Below are 20,910 nucleotides of genomic sequence, written 5' to 3' on the forward strand. Positions count from 1 at the left end.
ACAAGTGTATAAATGCGTGAGTGAATGAGTGTGAGGAAGTAGCACAGATCGTTGGTGCCTCGGGTGAGCGTACATAGCTAGTGCAGTTGCTACTCTGCCAACGAAGCTAGCTTGATGTAAATCAAACAACCAGTTTTCACATTGATTAGTGCATTATTTTAACTGTGTTTAACTAGTTAGCCTTAGAAGGTATATATAGCTATGACCATTTCTTAACTAAAAAAAAAAATACAAATAACGCTGGACAATGCACGCCCACAATCAACAACAGTAGCGGTTGCTACATGCCCACAAAGTACAAGCGAAACATGGGACTTGCTAGTGTGAATGAAGGGTCTGGCACCAAAAGGACAAGGAGTCAATAACACTATGTTTCCTGGATTCCAATCCATATTCGTGAACATTTTCTGCAGCTGTCTGTGTTTACTGGAATCAAAATGAAGCGCCCAGAGACATCAAGAACTAGGAAAGTCATAGCTTGGAATTACGTCATTTTTTTACACCAAATTGTGAAAAAACATGGACATCTCTAAGTTTGTCTTTCGTTAGCAAAGTTAACCAGCTAACCGATGAGTTAATAACGTTCTCAAAACATCAAACTGCATAGTCAGTGTTACAGATTTAACAAATGAACCTGCGTGATCTAAAGCTAATACTTTGCTGAAGGAGCGTTTTCTTTGGTTTTTCTTAGCAAGAGGTCAGAAATTATGGCTGACAACCTTCAGTCAAATGCACCATTAGTTAAATCTCATCCATGTCATCATGCACTGAAAGTCTAAAAGGCATTTCTTGCATAAAATTATCCAACAGTACATAAATTTTTTTTTGGTGGTGTTCCCCAAGGATCGATGCTCAGATGTAAGCAGATTAAAAGAAAATAAAAAAGCATGTGGGCTAGTTGTTTTGTTTTGTTTTGTTGCAGTCCATCAATTCCTCGGAACTCACTGCACACTTTGGCACGTTGAACACATTAACTACTCAGCGGAAAAGGGTTTGAACAGCCCATTAATCCCCATTTTAAGCCCTCGACGCTCACGATCAGTACCTACCTGTGACATCTGAGGCCTGAAGTTGATCTGCTTCAGGTCTACAGATCCTGGTGACAGATTGTGCAGCATTTGGCACAAGAGCACCCCATCTCGGAGCGCCTGGGCCAGGTCGAAGACGACAGCCGAGGGCCAAACCACCCGGTGATTCAGGGGCAAGACCTTGCAGTCGATGAGCCACCGGGCACACTGTCTCCACTCCTCCATAGTGACAGCGGAAAGAAGAATGAAGCTCAGAAAGCCGCTGTATTATATGGCAGTCTGGCCGAGGGGCCGCTGCCCGAGACTCCGAGGAGACACGAAATGTGTCAAAATGTCTGAAATGTTACCACAGAGCAAGCTAGGGTTCACGATAATCGTCCATAGGACAAGGAAGTGATCTCAGTCTTCTTGGACAATTCGGATTAACTCCTGATCCTGATCTCTCTCATTCCCATAGTCTGGAGATCTATTCCTGTTAAAGTATCACTCAATCTCAGTCTCTGACAAGGAAAAGGTCAGACGCCAAACTTGTGCCTGAATATCGGATCAGGAAAAGCTTGTCATTCTCAGATCAGTGGAGTTTCCTCTTCTTCATCATCACATGAAGCGCAAAAAAAGCTTCTGTGAAACACACCTCAAGCCTGATCTTTTTATACAAAACCTCTTCACAGCGACACAGTTAAGCTTCTGGGGAGAGGCTTTAATCACAACATGTCCAAGCAGAAGAAGAAGAAATCATCTTGTGTTTGTTACAATGTGTCCTCCACTCAGTCTTTCTTCAGCCACAAGGAAACAACTTAACAATAAAGCTCACAAAAGCACCATTCAGCAGTTTGGTCAAAGTAGTTTCGTTGCCAATTTTTTCTTTTTCTTTCTTTTTTTCTTTTGCAGTTATTTACACTAGTGTGAATTACCGGCTAACCGCGCCACGCTAACACCAACCTTACACATCCGTGAGGGGAAAAAAGAAAAACTCGAAAATGTTCTGAGGTCCTTTTCACTCACTGAAGAAACAAAAACGGTACTCCGTGTTGGCAAGCGGATATTTAACACCTTAATGTCCACTCACTACACTTTCCGCTTCGTCCCGGTGTGCTTTAATCCTCCTCCACTCGCTTTTCTGCTCTGTTTTGATTTTCTGACTCCCGCTCCGAGCCGCGCGCGCGTCCCCGAGCTGACACACACAGCGCGAGAGAGAGAGAGAGAGAGAGAGAGAGAGAGAGAGAGAGAGAGAGAGAGAGAGAGAGAGAGACTCCGCGTTCACGCGCGACAGAAAGGAAGAGGGAGAAGCATGGAAGTGTGCGCGCGCACGCGAGAGAGTGAGAGCAGCTGGGTTCCGCGCGCGCGCTTCACCCAGGTTCTGAGGAGTTTTTTTTTTTTCCCGCCGAAATGACCACAAACACAAACATGCTAATTTAAAGGTGCAATAGTCTATTTTTGTTGTGGTTATTATTGTTTCTTACTTCTACAGAGAACCTGGAAAAACGATTTAATAATAATAATAGTAATAATAATAATACTACTAATAATAATGATGGTTTAAGCCATGGTCTCAGCTTGAGTGTATTATGTGGCTGAAAAAACCCAGCTGGAAAACTGCGTTCCGGCCCGGAATACTTGTTCGTGTTTACATGGGAAACCTGTCAGTCATTTTATAAACACCCGACTCCGCCCACCACACTTCGCTCCGCCCCATCTGAGAAAAAGGTGTAAAATATTATTATTATTATTATTATTATTATTATTATTACTATTATTATTATTATTATTGTTGTTGTTATTGCTGTTGTTGTTGTTGTTGTTATTATTATTATTATTATTATTATACACGCTATATATATATATGTGTGTGTGTGTGTGTGTGTTTGTGTAATATTCAGTTCCACCTATTAAACCCTTAGAGACCTACTCATGACAAATGTTGACAAATCTTGCCTAATGCACCTTTAATCCTCACGTTATGTACATTCTTTGTGTATATTTACATCTTCTGAAACAATTTTTTTTTACTTTTATTGTTACCATCAGGGCAACAGCTTCAACCTGTGCCTCAGTTTTGCCTCAGTGTGTCACTCACAAATCAGTGTAGTTTCCTGTCCTTCATCATGTTGTGTAGTGTATTGAGTTACTTACTTATGTGCTGTGCTGTATATCTGTTATCTAATTACTCCATCACATAAAGTTTCACAGTAGTAGTCCTAAAAATATTATTCCACTTTAGCTAAGACTACAAACTGGATGATTCTGAGCCAAGCAGAGGGGTTCGAACACACAGACTATAGTGCTAATGGAGTAATACTGAATCTCAGTAATTACATTTCTTCTCTAAGACCATGATTCTCATAATGGAGGCTGAGGAGGTGTCCGTGACGTGATTGTTTATGTTGTTACAGTGAAAGAAATCCGGTCCAACCACTATCAGGGTTATATTTTTATTGGGTTTTCACAATTGCAAGTCTATTTGACTGGCCACTTGATTGAATGGGTTTAACCTCAATCTAAACCTCAAACTCATAAACATCTAGGCCAACAGGCTAAATGATTTGAATATACAACCTGAACTGAACGGTAATTTCAGTAAGAGCAGGAAAGAATGCTGTTAGTATGACAAAATGTTTTACCCAGTGTGACTAGTTTGGGTTCAGAATTTGATCTGAAAATGTACACATTTCCTTAATGTGCCTAATATTTTTATAGTTGGATTATGCTCAGTAAATACAGCTGTGCTGCCATCATAAGGTCAGTATAAAGTGTTTTTTAGTTAAAGGGCTGCAAAAAGGTGCACTACAGTATATGATCACTATATTGTCGATCTTAAAGATTTTTCTTGGAGCACTCTTATAGGGTTCTACATAAAAACATTTTTCTATGAGTATATCCCAAACTACAAACTATTGTAATTAATTATAGCATCCTATGTTAGCATTATATGCCGTCATAATATTTAGCATGCACTTGATTTTGGACAAAGGGTTTTCTAAATCCACATAAGAGTCTGAAGCTGCTTTTCCACAAAAATATTACTTTTTTCCACAAAAATGAAAGTTTTGGCAATTTTGATTCATGCATCTTGATATTTTATTTACAAATATAATATACCAAATAATGTATTGCATGAAAAAAGTAAATGGCTTCAGTCATCGATTTTAACAATGACTTTACAAAGTCACTGTCCAAGGTTGTACAGGTGCATTACTGTTCTGCAAGATGCAAACTATGTAAACATACAGTATCTTTATTCATGTATCTTTATGTAAACATAAAGTCCAGATATGTTCCTTAAATTGTTTTAAAATATACAATATATTATACAGTATACATATATACAATATCCAACTTTTATTCCAACCAAACAGGAGCCATATCTGAGTACACCAGTTTAATAAGTTGGTATTGGAGTTCAAACCACTCTTAGGTGGAATAAATACTTCAGCCAGACCAGGTGTTTGCAGATAATGTGAAGACCCTCTTTCTCTAACTATCCTCTAACTAAAGATACAAAATATTTACCTCTGAAAACAGGCCCAGTTTCCCCAAAGCATCATAAAGTTAAAAGTAGTAGCAGAGACAGTGTACAGTGTGATGCTTGATCTACCACATAACAATAATCTTTGTGCTGTGATGCTTTTGGAAACCTCAGGCTGGTTTGTTATCATTTTTGTTCGGCGTGTTGGTCAGCATAAGGCAGCAGGTTGGGATAATGAATGAATTTGGGAAATATTCAGCATAAAACAATAGAAATATGGAAAAATGCTGACTCCAGAAGACCAAATCCAGAGAGTTGGTGAATAATGTGGCTCAATGTTTACAGAATTTTGATTTTTAATGATGTGGCCAGTGTTTACCCAGATTATCTGTGCTTACTAGGAAGCAACTTACTTTTATTTACATGATTATTTACCACTTGGCTACAGCTATGAAATCAACTATAAACCAGGTGACCATTCAACCTCATCAGTACAGCAGAAAAGCTTCACTCGGTCGACCTTCTGGAAAAAGATTTACATAGAAGAGTCATGTTCAATCAGACCAGACGGATTGCACCCTGCAGTGTGTAGCTCCTTTGCTCCAGTAATAATCTGGTTTATTTCAAATGAGCAATGGCTTTCTGCTTCCAACATGATGAGCTGTCACTAAAGCTGGGCAACTGATCCATCACTGCTTGGCTTGTTTCTTCACTACAGCAAAAAAGAAAAAAGAAAAAGGAAGGTCACGCGTCTTATAGCAAATGTCTATGATGTAATTTCCTGTATAATTTGCTCTATAATAGTAAACTACTGTGACTGCTTTAAAAAGTGTAGAGTTGACAGTGCATAGTTTGTTAAACGGAATTGCAATACTGATATCACAAAGGCCGAAATATGAAAATAATCTCTCTGTAGGGGTTTTGGGTGAATCATGAAGTTCACACAAGCCAATAAACACAAAGAATTATTATTATTATTATTTTAATTTTGCAAAATGACACAGGCCCAATTTTAACCTCCATCCCAAGATTCTCCGAAATTTTTGGCCATTAAACTGCACCTCCTCCTCCAGACTCCATAATTAAGGTAAATGACTCATAAATGACTCATAGAGTCACTAAACATTTGGAAAATTTTAAATTCTTGCTGATGGGTCCATAATTTGGGCTTGACATTAATGAGCTATGATTTGAATTTTAATAAAAATCGCTGAGCCAAGAAACTTCAACAGTCAAAAATAGTGCATTGTCCCCATCTAGTGGTCAATTTCCACACCGTTTGTTAAATTTCAAGGTGTGAAGGTAGGCCCATCATGTATCATCATCATAGTAAACTTTATATAGCACCTTCCATACATTAAAATGAATTTTGAAGTGCTTTTTTTTTCTGTCTGTGTGGAGGTTCTGTGTATGTTCTCTCCCTACAGGCCAAACGGGTTTCATCCCAGCTTCCAAAAGCATTCCAGTAAGTGGCTTGGCTACACTAAATTGCCTCTAGGTGTTAGTGTGTGCGCATGGTGCCCTTTCATCCAAGGTGTATTCTGGCCAGTAGGATCAGAGCACCTGCTGAAGATGAATGAATGAATGAATGAACAAATGAATGAACAAATTAATAAATGATAAAATAATCACACAATAGAAATACATAATTACGATTTAAAAAATAGTCAGAAGGAACTTAAACAGGAGATTGTGGCACAGAAAAAAAAGTAAATATTTAAAAAAATAAATAAATCAATCAAAAATATTTCTCATAAAATAATCAAATGATCCAACACACACGAAACTATAGAAAAGCTAAAGTAAAAAGATATATTATAAGCTGCTTTTTAAAATTGCTAACTGAAGCTACATGCTGTGTGGAAGTGAGCTCTATAGTTTGGGAGCATGTACATTAAAAACAACCTCATCTGTGTGAACCCAAATCATTTGTGTCAGTTATGTATTTGATCAGAACAGAAACCTTAAACAGGAATTAACTGTACTTATAGTTCAATTTAGATGTTTAGCTGAAAAGATGAAAAGACCAAAAAAAGAAAGCAGGAAAGACATTATGGAGTAACAGAACAATGAAAGATGGATGAAACACACTGTATGTCGTGCTGTGTTCTCTAAATTACAAGCAACCCCATGTTTAGCAGATTTAAATTCTCAGACTGTTGGGTCTTTAACCTGGAAACGCCACCAATGTTGAGGTATTTCAATCCATGATTAAAGAGTCATTATAGAGTTTTTCCAAGTATTCAGTAAGGCAGAAAGTAATAAGGAAGCCTTGTCAGAGTATTTTTGTCATTTATTTTATGAAAAACAGAATTTAACCGGCAAAGAAGAAATTCCAGGTAGGCGATTACATCAAACGTTAGCGTGTGCGTGCCCATCCCGAACTCCAACCCTCTGGCCCACAGTCCGGTAAACAAGCCTACGTCTACTGACACCGAACCCTCCGTTCCACTGCTCATCCAATGACCGACATTTACAGGAAGAGAACTATAAACAGCTCAAAAACGTATAAGAAAGATACAATAAACTGGCATGCATGTCAAAGATAAAAAGTAAACATTTCTTTTTTTTTTTTTTTCCATTATTATTTTTTCAAAATATAAAAAAAGGAGCTATTATAATTCATTTTCACCCAGGGCCTAAAAATGAGCTAGACTTATTGTTTATTTATATATATTCTCTATATACTTTATATATAGTTTTCAGTCTGTTTCTAAAAAGATATCACTCTGGTAAAACTTGATATGGCTTGATGACCAATGCGATCAGAATGTTCTGGGAAAACAGTTGGGGGAGACTTGCTGCTTTAAAAAAAAAAAAAAAAAAAAGAACAGCCAAATTAGACAACACAAATCAAAAGTAGTTACTATCTAAGTAGTGCTTTAATAAGTGTTGAAGTCTCATGAATTTGGTTTTCTCAAAAAAAAAAAAAAAAAAAAAAATTAAGGCAAATTGCATCTTTGAATGGGGAAAGTGGTTTTAAACAATGATCATATACTCTTATGACGTTCAAAAAAAAGGAACTAACATCAAATAAGAATAAAACAGGCAGCACATGGAACAAGGGTGAGGTGGGAGTAAATATAGCTGGGCAATAAACAATCATTTATTCATATGACAAGGTACATGTGTAATGCAACACCTGCTTTTTGCCTTACATTCAGAAATCAGTGTTGTTTGAGCATGATTGAAGGAAGACTCTGCGATTCCATGATCATTCCAAAGACATTGAACTTCCTAAAAAGGGTTATTTGTTATATGACAACAATCGAGTGTTTGAAGTACATGAATTTGTGTTTTTAAAAAAAAAATGGAGATTGAGTTGTCTGTTATAGCACAATGTGGTTTACAAAGAAGGAAGACTAGCACCTCAATGCACCGAGTGTTTGATCGATAACTACCCCCACCCTCTCCCGCAACCCCCCCCCCCCCCCCCCCAAACACACACACACCGTCGTCGTCACAGAGCCGCTCCCAAAAATGCAATATTTTAGGCGTGTAACTGAGAATTGACTTTCTAAATCTAAAATGTTGTACAATTTGGATATAGAACAGAAGCAGATGGACCATCCAAGCCGACATGTACACCACTGATTTTTTACAAATGTTTATAAAAAAAAAAAAAAAAAAAAAAAAAAAAAAAAAAAAAGAATACACCAACAGAAATATTCAAATGAATCTATTGATGGCACAAAGAGTATGAAGGGAAAATAAGGAGGTGGGGGAAAAAAAAAAAAAAAAAAAAAAAAAAAAAAAACCACAAATCAATTGAAGGAATCAAGGAAAAATAAAAATAAATACAAGCCTGCACATGAAGAGGAGCCGATTTTGGAAATCGGGAGCATCTGGAATAAAAAAAAAAATAATAATAACTGTCCACGAGCTTCCATTATTTCTTTCTTGCCCAGAGTTGCCATTGGTTTCTGTTTTTTTTTTTTTTTTTTTTTTAATTCCAACCCATTTGCAACCGGGTTGTGAAGGTTCTGTTTCCTTTCTTTCCACAGACACTTCAGAAATGTTTTCTTTATCGCTTGGCTGATCTAAAACATCCCTTTCATGATCAGTGGAAATATGTAATCGCTTAATTTAACTTTTTTTTTTGTAATTTTTTCCCATAATGGTATTTCTTAGAAAAAAAAAATCAAGTTCAGACATAATGCATTGTTTTTTTCTCTCTTATAAAAAGTCTTAGAGAAACAATCACGACTGCATACGACATTTAAAAAAAAAAAATGAAAGAAGAAGAAATTAAAAGTGGAAATAAAAGGGATCAGTCGGAGTCACTGCTGTCTGAAGTGGAGCCACTGGAGCTGCTGCTGCCCGAGTCTGAAGAGCTGCTGCTGCCGCTGAGCCGTGAGGGACCTGAACCTGGTCCAGCGCCAACTTTCTCTACAGGAACACGAAAAAAGGACGTTAGAATACTTAAACAACAGGAGCACGCTTAACTGTGATAGAGTAATGGGGTTTATCACAGATGAAGTACGTTTCATACACCTGCCGTACAGTCAAGTAGTAAAAATGCAATAATTATTAAAATGCACAAAGATGAAGTGAAAATGTGAGAAAGGAGACTCAAAGAAGCATGCCGTTATAGCCAGTCCAACTCAAGGTTTGCCATAACCATTCTTAGTTGCTTTTCTGCTCACCATGTTTGTAAAGAGTGGTTATTTGAGTTACTGAAGTCTTCCTGTCAGCTCAAACCTGACCTCTCTCAACAAGGCATTTCCGCTTTGAACTGCCGCTCATTTAATGTTTTTCCCCCGACCATTCTGTGTAAACCCTAGAGACTGTTGTGTGTGAAAATCCCAGGAGCTCAGCAGTTGCTAATAAAGTGGTAGGCAAGTGTATACTACAATACATTCAATCAAAATATGTTGCCTTTTTAACCCAATAATTGGATTATTTAGTGAGTGTATGCTGTTGAACAGATATTTTTTAGCTTCTTTTACTCTGAATGTGCATCAAGCAGTCAATAGTTGTTATCTATAGTGGAGGAGGAGGACTAGAATAACTCAACACTTTGGGGGGGGGGGGGGGGGGGGGGGAACCTAATTCCAACAGCAGTTTTTTTTTTGTCACAGTTTTTTTCTTCGTCGTTTTGCAACGTTCCTTTGCAGACGGTACATCAAGAGAGGCTGAAGGCTAGCCATCCTGGATGGCTGGCTATCCTGGATGGACTGTGGCAGCTATTCCAGCTCTGGTCCTAGACCTAATTGAGTGACTCAGTGGTGATTCTCTATCAGAAATGCTCCGAGTTCCATGGCTCTCTTAATACCTGATTACTTGCTGACACCAGTCAAAGTAATTCCTCAAGCGTGCCCTCCAGTAGCACCCCCTGCTGACCGTACAATGCACAAGTAAGAACTGCACTTTTCGGGAAATGCATGCAGCTGGAATGCATTTTTAAATAATAGTAGCTCTTGTACTCAACAACAGCTCATTTCTCCCTGTCCCCTATAACCGTTTATCATGGACATGCGGGTGGGAGGGAGCGGGGGAAGTGAGCTGAAGTCTAAATTGGAACCAGGCCAGGGACTTTTCATGCTGTTATTAGGTTTGTGCCGCTGTTCCACCCTGATCTCCACCAACAGTGTGGTTTTTAGCATGGGTTCAGAACAGCACTTACGTAAAGGTCTCCTTTGTTTCTTCTGTAAACAGGTTTTGACGTATCGCTCGAGCTCACGCAGGGTGGAGGGTTTGAGTGTCTCAAAGTCGATCTCGATCTCATCGGGGTTGGAGTCTCGCAGCGAGGGCTCGCGGGACTGGATGATGTGCACCACTCGGCCCAGCTTCTCTCCGGGCAGCCGGTTAATGTCCAGACTCAGCTGCCGCTTCTCGTCGTACGTCATGGGAAGAGCCGTGTCTTCATCCTCCGACTCGTAGCCTAGTCCTCCTCTGGCTCCCTTCTTAGCTTGTCTGATAAAATTGGACACGGATTATAGATACAGTTCAAATTTAACACTGACAGAAATTAGACTTATGACAACTTGCTAGGAAAATAGAAGAATATATTTGTTCATGGTAACTTAAACAGAACAGATGAGTTCAAACCTGTTGCCTGGGACAGTGCTGTTCGCTTTCCTGGCCGGTGCCTTTTTCTGCTGGGTCTGCTTTGCGGGCTGCCCCGCCTTAGCCTTCTTATCCTCTTCTAGCTTGCCTTTGTTTAGCTTGTTGTCTTTCTTCTTCTTGTCTTTGTCCTTCTTCTCTTTCTTCTTCTTTGGTTTGCTGACAGGAGCCTGCGAGAGAGCAGCTAGCTGCTCGTGGACAGCTTTCAGCTGGGGATAGAGGCAGGGAGAGGGGGATCAGTGATCTGCCCAAATGAAAAATAATGCATCACAGCAGACAGATCTAACACAAATGTGACACAACAAATGTGTCACTAGGCAATGTCAGTTGTGGATTTGCTTACCGACTTTTATAAATGGATAAACTGATGCAGCACAATTTACACAAATCAAACTGCTCACACCAGTACATCATGACATGTATGACCAAATGATAAGGGTGTAATAACACTGATTAGCAACTGAGTTATAACTCAACAGATAAGTGAACATCCTAAAAAAATCTACATTCTGGTACATTAAATAATCACTTAAAAAAGAACAATCAGGTTTAGCACAGTACTCAAATAATTAACACAATACTAAACAGCTCTACAACAACACAGAGGCAACATTGTTGAATTCCTTGTGAATAATGCAAACACAAACAGTTTCTCTGGAAGAGGTTTTAAACTCATCTGCATGCTTTCTTTATCCAGAAAAAATAAGAGCAAGTGAAAGTATGTCTGCTTTCAAAGCCAAGCCCAGTTGGACCAGGGAACACAAACACATCCTGCCCGTGCATTTCCTAAATTTTACTCAAATATGCAGGATATTTAACACCAAACCATCTCTCTGATGATTTCTTTAACAGTCGACCACTGTCTCATCGTTTAAGCACAGAACGTATGGAATATATGCTGTACTATTTACTATTACGAAAGCCACCAAGTGTTTATATACATATTAATATGATCATCTGATTTTGACTACTACTGGATTAGACAGTTACAATGTATAATATATTGTATACCAGATTAAACAAAGACACCCGCATTTTGGCTCAAGATTATTCAGTACATTTATAACTCGTTTTGTTTTTTTGCACATATCTGGATGTAGAAGGAAAAAAGGGAGTACTGTCATACTGGAACAGGTTTGGACCTCTTGGTTCTAGTGAAGGGAAATTGCAGTGCTACAGCACACAAAGACATTTGATACAATTGTGTGCTTTGTGGCAATAGTTTGGGGAAGAACCACCTATGGGTGTGATGGTCTCAAACGTTTGGCCATATAGTGCATATAGACATTTGATAGAGAGAGAGAGAGAGAGAGAGAGAGAGCGCATCATCTTTCAGATAAAACTTGGTTCTTCAGTAATCTGTCAGAGATCACATTTAAATTACATATGCCATCTTAAAGATTTTTTGGATCAGTTGTGTTTCCTTCTTTGTCACAGTTGTATAAAAAAATAAAAGAAACAAACCAGTAAGAAGGTGTTGTGCTCTGTTACAAAATATCAGTCCATGCAATTCCACATCTGGATTCTTTTATTTATATAACCCAAAAACCCTTCACATGCTTTTGACAGGATATAAACTTTGTAGTTGATTTGCACTGGACACTCAAAACACTTCATAGCTCGTTAAACTTAGGTGATACACAAAAGATTTAAAAACATGAAAACACTGTCACACAAACTTGCAACCTGTTTTAACGAAAGAAAAATATCATTTAGGCAAATGAATTAATAGCCAACTTTAACATGCCAATAGGACAACATTAACTGAGTAAGCTCACTCAAGAACAGTGTTCCCTCTGCCTCCGGAAGCTGCTCCAGAAACCGAATTAAATATTTCATAAAAGTGGAGTAGATATCCTGCCTGCCTCTTATCTCTCTACGCAGAGTGTAATCCTGCTTTCTCTTTCCTGAGCTGAGCGGGGCTGCAGTATGAGGGGACGAGGAGGAAAGTAAAGGCTCTGAATGAGGCTGACGTGTAGAGTCAGAAGGAGTTTGGACAGAGGGACTGGATGGGGTCTGACTTGCCTGACTACTCTCCTGATCCTGCTCCAGCTGGATGGGTTATAAACGTAAAGACGAAGAAAAAGACATTAACATACAGTATCACTAATTACGTAACTCTAATCTTTAAACATTATTAGGCTTTAAAGCATGCCTGTCTGCAGAGAAGTGTGAGAGTAATAAATAACATATAGGTTTATATGTGTGTGTGGCAAACAACATGTGTCCCGGCTAGTAGTATTTTTTTCTTCATAGTTGCCCAGGCAAATATCAGAAACATAAAAACCCGACTCCATTCACGAAGGTGTTCATTTGGCACGAACGGCTAAATTTGGTGAGACGCACGTCAAGGCTCTAAATACCATGAGCTATTCACTCTGAATCCCATCACCTGCTGCACTACACACATCAGATGAGGCAATCTGGCTGACAGTAGAACAACTGAATTAGGCCCTGTTTACACCTGGTATTAACATCTGCCGCGAGTTAGCCAATCACAAGTGGACAGCCCAGAAGCATAGCCGTTCACACATGGTATTGTCTCCCGTGACCACTTGTGCCCAGATTTCATTTCCTCTGGACGAAGGGTGTCTCGCACATTATATCAGCGCGCCGCCGCATTTGTTTCCAGACAGAAATGTCCCACGAATCCTAATTTATGTACCCATATGGGCTGTCTGAAACACTTCACTCGTGTGGCCTGTTAACAAAACTTATAAACATACAGCAGATGAGATCACAAGCAAGGAAAAGTTTTTGTTTTGCATAAGCTTTTGTTTCTGCTGTTTTAGTCACAAGACTGCGAAGAATGCTATGGGTGCGCAGCAGAAGTGTAGATTGGGAAAGGATCGTGCTTGGGGCATTCCCTGATGAACACCGATGAACTCTGGCTAGGAGTTTTCACCTAGGGGAATAACATAATTAGGCAGTCCTTCATTGCTGTCCGTGACATATTGAGACACATTCACGTTCACACTACAATTGTGACGTGGTCATATGCAACCTAGACCACCTCTGGATGTGGTTTGAGTGAACAGATCACAGTGTGTCGTTTAGGCACTTCAGATCACCCAGGATGCATGTTAATGCCAGGTGTGAAGGGAGCCTTATAGTGAACAGATAATGGACGATCTATTCAGAGTCAGGAACACAGGTGTGTATCCAAGGAGAATAAAAGACAGTGCGCACCATATAACTCCCCTGCTTACTATATACAGTCACTAGTGGTTAAAAATACTGAGGGGGAAAAAATTGCCAGACTTGAGTAATATTTTACATGATGTTCTATCTACTCATATATTTATTAACTTCTCTTAATCTTTTTTAAGGCACTTAACTACTGAATGAACTTGCCATACGTTATGCTATTATGTTACCTAGCACTTTTTAGCCAAGTCAATTAAAACAAGGGACTGAAGTACACACTGGAGCTTTTATTAGCTCAGTAATAAATTTATAATCTATCCTGAAATGTGGTGACTAATTGAAGTGGCATAACACAACGCTACATGACATGGTGGTAGTGTTTTATAAAATTAAAGAGCTGTCCAAGCATTTTCAGAACAACTAGACAGCCACTGCCAACTGCAGCTGGCCCACTATGTAGAGTATCTCACTTTGTCTTCCAAAGTACTTTCCATTTTCTTTTGACAATTTTTGTCGAAATAGAGGGAAATTAAAACCTCTTTATTAAAATGAAGATACAGTGATAGGTACTATACAAGCAAACCAGGTCTGTTAGGAAGTCGTCAGACTCCTAATCAGAAAAAAGCACATCAGTTGTCCCTTATCCCCATGTTGCAATGCTAAGAACGTGGCTTGTGTTTGTGTAAAATTATGAATTGTTTTAGTTTTTGACATTTCAGAACATTTACCTACCTGGTTGGATTGTTTCTGACTCTACCCTAATTTATACATGTTTTCAAAGCCTTTATATCATTTTTATTCAGCTTGCTTGCCCCATGGTCATAGAGGCACAATATTTAATTCCAGCGTATGTGTGTATACTGGATGGTACGACTTGACACACTAACTAAAGTGAAAACCAAAAGCATGAAAGTCAAATTGAAAACATCATAAATACAAGTTATTACTAGAACAACCACTTAATATTCTACAACACAAAAATCTTGGACCCTGGCAAGGCCTGTGAAGGTTTAGATGTCGGGACCTTGTTGAGAAACCCACCTGTTCCGCACCCACCTGTTCCTGCAGCTCGGCGAGGCGCGTGGCTCTCTCCTCCTCAGAGTCGGAGCTGTCCGAGCTAGAGGAGTCGCCGCTGCTCTCACTGCTCGCCGTGCTTTTACTGACCACGCCCGCTCCAGCAGCAGCGCCCGCCACGTTCACCTCCGCCGACTCGTCTGGCATCTTAGCAAAGCGCATCTCAAACACGTCCTATTCAGACATGGATACACAAGATTACATGATTGGGTTATTACTTTACTAAGTACTCCTCTTTACTAATTATTATAAGAATGTGTGTCAAACTCTGACCTGTAGTTTTCGTGCCATGGCGACAACCTCGTGATCAGGTGGGTTGTACTTATAACAATTTGAGAACATTAATCGCACATCGGAGGCAAAGCTCTGTGCATCTGGGTACTCTCGACCGTCCATCTTTTTCTGCAACATATTTAAACACAAATTTGTTATGGCCTTACAATGGCTGTTTATGCATATAAACAAGCCTTAGCTTGACAGCTCTATAAAAAAAAAAAAAAAAAAAAAAAGCTAACAAACTTGAAGTAAATAAACTAGTCAAATCAATATCCGCGATCCAGTTTCTATATACTGTATTTATAAACTTTGACACCACATACTTTGACTGTACTTAAGTCCATGGGGTGTTTGATGATGTCATGGTAGTCATGCAGCTCGAGTGCTTCAGCGTCGACGGGTTTGTAAAACGGCCAGGCGTACGCAGCGTGCTTCTTGGACAGCATTTCTTTCAGGATGGTGTCGCAGTGTTTGAGGTGCTCAGTGAGCCGGCCTCGTTTGCCTCCGTGCTGACCCGCTTCTCCGTCGTCCAAGTCCTTCTTAGGTGGTTTGATGGGTCGCCCGGTGCTCTCTCTCCGCAATGCCACTTTGGCCTGCTTGCTCTCGGAGAGAGGGGTGGGCGATTCGCTCCTGCTGGCCGTGATGGCAGAGGTAGTGGGTGTGGTGGTGTCTGCTTTCCTCTTTACCCCTTTCTTCTGGGAAAACAGAAACCGTGAACACAGGGACAAAAACATATAGAGGTGAGATACCGTCATGGACACATGAACAAAAAGAGGACACTTGTGTTTTGTCTCTTGGTCTTGGCGCTTACTTTGCCGAAGGGTTGCGAGGGAGGCATGCCAGGCATGATGGGGGTGGAGGGTGTGTTCTGTACAGCGGGTGTGCTGGGCGTGATAGCAGGCACTGGAGGAGAGATGACTGGTGGCTGGGAGCTTGGCGAAGTGGCACCCGGGAATGCGGAGGTTGGCGAGCCAGAAGTTACAGTTCCCTCCTGCTGACCTGCATTTGAATTGGTCAAAGAAATTTATATCCAGCTGAATGAACTATGCACACCAACAATCCCAGGCACCAGCATTATCGCTGTACAACATCTAAAGTGACATACCTGGACCAGGTTTGCGACCTTTGGCTTTAGGGGCAGGAGGAAGCAGCTCCACTTCCTCTTGGGGCATCAGAGCAACCTTCTGCAGGAAGATCTTCTCCAATGCTTGAGCCATTAAAACTATGTCATCTGTTGGCTAATCAGTCAGAGGAAGAAAAAAAAAAACAACAGTCATGCATTCAGGTTTTCTAATAAGCCTAAAATAGATTCCACTCAAACTAATTCACAAATACTACATTCACATGTCCACTATTGGAACCTGGGCTGCTTTAGTTCCTGGATGTACTTTGTAGAGACCCAGATCTATTGTGGTGGAGTGTGCTGTGTGCCTCGATTGGTCAAATGCAAGCTTCAGAGAATCACTCACTTACTTATCTGGCCTTTTGAAACCAACATAACATTACCAAAAATGTAGGAGTGTTTTTTGTATATTTCTAGTAGCATGTGCCGTGTTACTGTGCTTTTCTTTCAAATTGTATCCCACAGTTTACATCACATCTATGGCAGTGTGTTGGAAACAGACCCAATGCCTTTAGTGCACCATTATACAGTTAGCAAAGTGACACCTTTACGTCCCACCACTCACCTTGTTGTAGATGTAACAGTTGGTAAACATTGTATTGAAGTCTTGCATACATTCGCTGGCACTCCAGTAGTACACATTCTCTAGCCTTTTCTTGATGGTGCCCATATCCATCGGATTCTTTATTATCTTGTGATAGTCCTAATAGAGGAAAAGGGGAGGAAAAAAAGAAAAAGAAAAACAACCCAGACTTCATTTTTGTGTGTACTGAAAACACAGAGTAAAACAACAAAATATATTACCATCAACAGCTATTAGAATTAGTTTATCAACTCTAAAGTGACCTAGCATGACTACTGAAAATAAACTTGAGTAAAAAAAAATATATATATATATATATATATATAAAAATCAGTGTACACTGTCACGTGAACATGTTTAAATTTAAAACCTAATTCAGACAGATATAGTGACAGCTTTACTTTATGCATTCTCATTATCATCAAATGTCAGTGCTTTTATATATCCTTTGTTTCTCACTGTATTCTTTTTTTATATATAGTGAAGATTAAGTAATGCAATACGATTTTATTTGCCATATTCAGCCCACCCTTACTAGCTACACTCACCGGCAGTCCGAGCTTGACGGCATCAACTGGCTGATAGAAAGGCCAGGCGAACTGATGCTTCCACAGAGTCTTGACCACGACATTCTGCATGTACTGCAGCTGATTGGTCTTGCGGCCAGGTTTAGTGGCATTCGTCACCTCAGGAGGTGGAGGGTTGACGATTTGAGGAGGTTCTGGAGTTGGTGACGTGACATCCGACATTTCGGGTTCGGCGGCAAAGCTGCTGCTTTAGTCGGCTTGCCGGCTCTGCACAAATCTGATGCTACTGCACAGGTTTTGACAGACGCTCTCTCTGGGTTTGGCTCTTGGTTTCACTCATCCGAGAGAGACTACATCCCATTGCAGGACCTGACCTTGTAACCTCTGACAAAACAAGGAACCAAAGACAGCAAAGGGTTACGTGGTTAAACATTTATGGTTACATATTCATGGTTTGAGGGAAGTACTAAAAATCCTTTCGTGAGTCACTCAAAAAGGACTTCTTTGCTTTGTCTTGTCTATAATGTATCCCTAACACGGACAAGAATTTATTTTTTGAGAAAAGCATGGATTAATCAAAACGCAGTTATAAAGGAAGTCTAAGGGCAGTCACAGCGGCTGTGAATGAAAGACGCATGTTGCAGAACGTTTTTGTTAATTTCTTAGCTGATATCTGATACTGATCCAATACAAACAGCCTCACAGTAACTGGTTGTGAGTTATGTGAAGCATCACATGCATGTTATGCTTTAAGAAAGAAATAAAAGATGACAGGGTGTGCTGTTATAGGAACATAATCAACCACAGAGAGTGCATATATATATATATATATATATTTTTAATGAATATCCGATCAGATTACTGGTCGACCCCTACTCCAAAAAAACGTTTCCCGAGGAGTTTAAAATATATCCCAGGCAGTGCAGTGACATCTCTTTAAGTAAAGACTAATACATGACGAGACATGCTGTTATGGGAAAATAATCAATGATGGGGTGGTGCGATGTGTACTGACATGAAATGGCATTACTACTTCCACCCTGAAGTTCACTATTGTCCTATAACAGTGTGGACTGAAGTGTTTGATTCCTCTTATGAAACAGCAATTCGCCAACGATTACAACTTTTCATGTAGTACTGAACATGTCATTTTTAATGTTTTGGAACGTCTGCGAGACAAGTTAGTTCCTGTTATCACTTATGTAATAGCAAAGCGTTATAAGTAATAACTCGGCCCCGAAGGCTTCCCCGTCATGGAAAACTTGCTGACTACTTCTATAAACGATATAAGACTAAATATGACAACGGCATCAATCAGACATTTTTTTTTCCAAGACGAGCCAACATCTGCATAGAAAATCATTGGCATGTGCGCCCAACTGGATGGGGATTATATTTTACATGGGGTCCTGGGGTAATTTCCTATTGTACAGGTGCTCTTCTGTGACTTTATTACCACCCAGATTGGCTAAGCTGGTGTTTTTCCTCCATCCTCCTCTGAGAAAACTTCAGGCTGAATTCCCTGACACACTCCTCCTGTGGTCATTTTATTGCTGTCCAGATGTGAGCTTTTTATCACTGAGGAGACGTGATAAACTAATCTAATCTGAATATGGCTACGGCCAATCCGGATGGAAAAATGAAATTGCAGAGGAGCACCTGTAAAATAGGAAATTAACCCAGGACTAACTTTAATTCCGTCCAAATAGGGCTTAAGATTAAGCGGAGCGTCCTGCGCATCGCCGGTGTCAACTGTTACTCTGGCAACAACAACAACGTATTAGAACGAGCGCATTGATATGAACCTGTGATTTGAAATACAGCCGGAACTACTGTCATGGCCGCCGAGCTAGAAAACTGACCAATCAGGATGGAGAATTCAGCAGCGCTGCGGTATAAATTGGCTGCAGTCAGTGCCGAGTTGTGTAGACTTTAACACTGTGAGAGGAGGAAAGTTCTCCTCCCGCGTAAACCTGCTGGCTAACACACCAGCCTGTTAGCTCACTAGCTCCATTTCTCTTCCCACCCTGCTTCAGTCATATATAAAAACACACACACACACATCAGAACGATAGATGTAATCCGGAAAGAAAAGCCATATCTGACAAGACTGGCATAAGAAGCGCATTTAAATCAGAAGAGCTCATGAACTACATCCTAGCATTAGCTAGCTACATTTAACTCACTACGACTCTGCGCACAGAATAAGAAAAAAAGCGAAATAAAGTGAACTTAGTGACCTAACAGCGAAATTAACCAATTTTTAAAAGCTTTATCGCGCAAAATAAAACGAAAACATGTTTGTGTAGAATGGAGGGAAAGAGTATATTAGCATGCTTGCTAGCCTAGCATTAGGTATATATACTTATTATTATTATTATTATTATCTAAACATTAATATTTAATTTAAGTCATTAATACAGAGTAAAATCCCTCGGAATTAATTTGTATGTTTAGCAAGTGAAGGTAAAGCTAACAGAAAGCAAGAACGAGACATTAGCTTTAGCGTCGTAGCTAGTTAGCGAACGCTTGTTAGCAAACATCCATCAAAACATGGCGGGCGGGTTTTTAGCTGCGCTAGCATTAGCATGCTAGCAAATGTAGTCCATTGCGATGTCGGACGAAGCTTAGATAATTAAAATGTAGGATATTTCACCCAATATGTGTGTAATAAAACGCACACTTTTGTGCAACAGTGCATTAAGAGATTGAAACAGAGTAAAAATGGTATGAATGTGATAGCTGAGTCTTGTATTGTCGCGAGTCACAGACGGAGCTTTGTGTTGAAAACAATGCTAGTCGCTGTAGCGCGCTAACTCATATGTTCACGTCTAGATGACCCGAAGTGCATATTTATCCATCAGCTGCTCTACTATCACATCACTGCGTAATACCTGCATGCAAAACGCGCTACAGACAGAAGAAAAAGTCGCTACGTTACTTTTATCGCGGCTCCAGGTGGACTACAGCCTGGGACTGATGCGGAGTCGCTCCTCTAGGTAGCACAGAGATGAGGTACGAGAGCCACTCTGCGCATGCGCCTTGGCGCGTTTTTTTCCCACCCATATTCCGAGCAAACTATGTTCTTTCGCTAAGATTGGCTAGTAGTTTAGACTTCACCAATCAGATAGTGAGAGTGTAAGATTTTAACCAATCAAAGAACGAGGGAGGGACTTATAGAAATACAGGTGCGAAAACCAACACAAGTCGCCTCATTATATCACCTTTCATTATTTTTTCAGTTTTTTTTTTTTTTTTTATGCAATATACATACAAATAATAGACATAGGCCAGGCCTCACTTTTTTATTTAATAGGTTTTTCCCGAGCTATAATTTCCTGCTTTACCCAATACTTTATTACTATTTTATTCTAATTACATATTTATTGTTTCTTTATTATTATATTTAGAATTTTACTACATTTTTATTTTCTTTTTCTGCTTCTTACATTATGCTATTTATTTGCCTTTATAAAGCATTTTGAGCTGCATTTTAATGTGTGATAGGCACGATTAAAATTAACTTTACTACTACTACTACTAATAATAATAATAATAATAATAATGTGTTAATAATATTATATACTATATTATTACTATGTATTTTTATATATTATATA

The 20,910-nt window shown here is 39.6% G+C and overlaps 2 protein-coding genes across 13 annotated transcripts in view; both read right to left on the reverse strand.

Moving 5' to 3' along the window:
• Positions 1 to 2,275, reverse strand: part of vav2 (vav 2 guanine nucleotide exchange factor) — a 169,865-nt gene extending 167,590 nt beyond the window's left edge. For 3 of the 8 annotated variants that reach the window (XM_034311373.2, XM_034311372.2, XM_034311371.2), the window contains exon 1: positions 1,050 to 2,275. In XM_034311373.2, coding sequence (XP_034167264.1) covers positions 1,050 to 1,253 — 204 coding nt within the window. In that variant the 5' untranslated portion in view covers positions 1,254 to 2,275. The remainder of the gene's footprint in view (positions 1 to 1,049) is intronic. The other 5 variants (XM_026928997.3, XM_026928995.3, XM_034311375.2 and 2 more) reach the window with 4 other exon arrangements.
• Positions 2,276 to 7,578: 5,303 nt separating this feature from the next.
• Positions 7,579 to 20,367, reverse strand: brd3a (bromodomain containing 3a). Of its 5 annotated transcripts, none has more exons than XM_034311378.2 (11): positions 20,232 to 20,367; positions 17,312 to 17,674; positions 16,746 to 16,883; positions 16,163 to 16,295; positions 15,869 to 16,056; positions 15,381 to 15,749; positions 15,055 to 15,183; positions 14,749 to 14,955; positions 10,546 to 10,769; positions 10,121 to 10,410; positions 7,579 to 8,883 (listed from the first exon to the last, which is right to left on the reverse strand). In XM_034311378.2, the coding sequence occupies exons 2-11, from the start codon at positions 17,510 to 17,512 to the stop codon at positions 8,765 to 8,767; spliced, it is 1,998 nt and encodes a 665-aa protein (XP_034167269.2). In that variant the 5' UTR covers positions 17,513 to 17,674; positions 20,232 to 20,367; the 3' UTR covers positions 7,579 to 8,764. The 5 variants fall into 5 exon arrangements, with proteins under 5 accessions (XP_034167269.2, XP_034167270.2, XP_034167267.2 ...); XM_034311379.2 differs by having other exon boundaries at positions 14,764 to 14,955; positions 15,381 to 15,752; XM_034311376.2 differs by having other exon boundaries at positions 15,381 to 15,752.
• Between the last annotated feature and the right edge of the window lie 543 nt (positions 20,368 to 20,910).

This window comes from Pangasianodon hypophthalmus, chromosome 15 (genome assembly GCF_027358585.1).
Source record: "Pangasianodon hypophthalmus isolate fPanHyp1 chromosome 15, fPanHyp1.pri, whole genome shotgun sequence".
In the NCBI taxonomy this organism is placed as follows: domain Eukaryota; kingdom Metazoa; phylum Chordata; class Actinopteri; order Siluriformes; family Pangasiidae; genus Pangasianodon; species Pangasianodon hypophthalmus.

Excerpts from the sequence above, each read along its gene's own strand:
- brd3a (XM_034311376.2), bottom strand. The coding sequence starts at position 17,512 with ATGTCGGATGTCACGTCACCAACTCCAGAACCTCCTCAAATCGTCAAC. Across the intron at positions 16,296-16,745 it reads ACTGTTACATCTACAACAAG|CCAACAGATGACATAGTTTT; the intron begins GTGAGTGGTGGG and ends CTGACTGATTAG. Across the intron at positions 15,753-15,868 it reads CCTCGCAACCCTTCGGCAAA|AAGAAAGGGGTAAAGAGGAA; the intron begins GTAAGCGCCAAG and ends CTGTTTTCCCAG.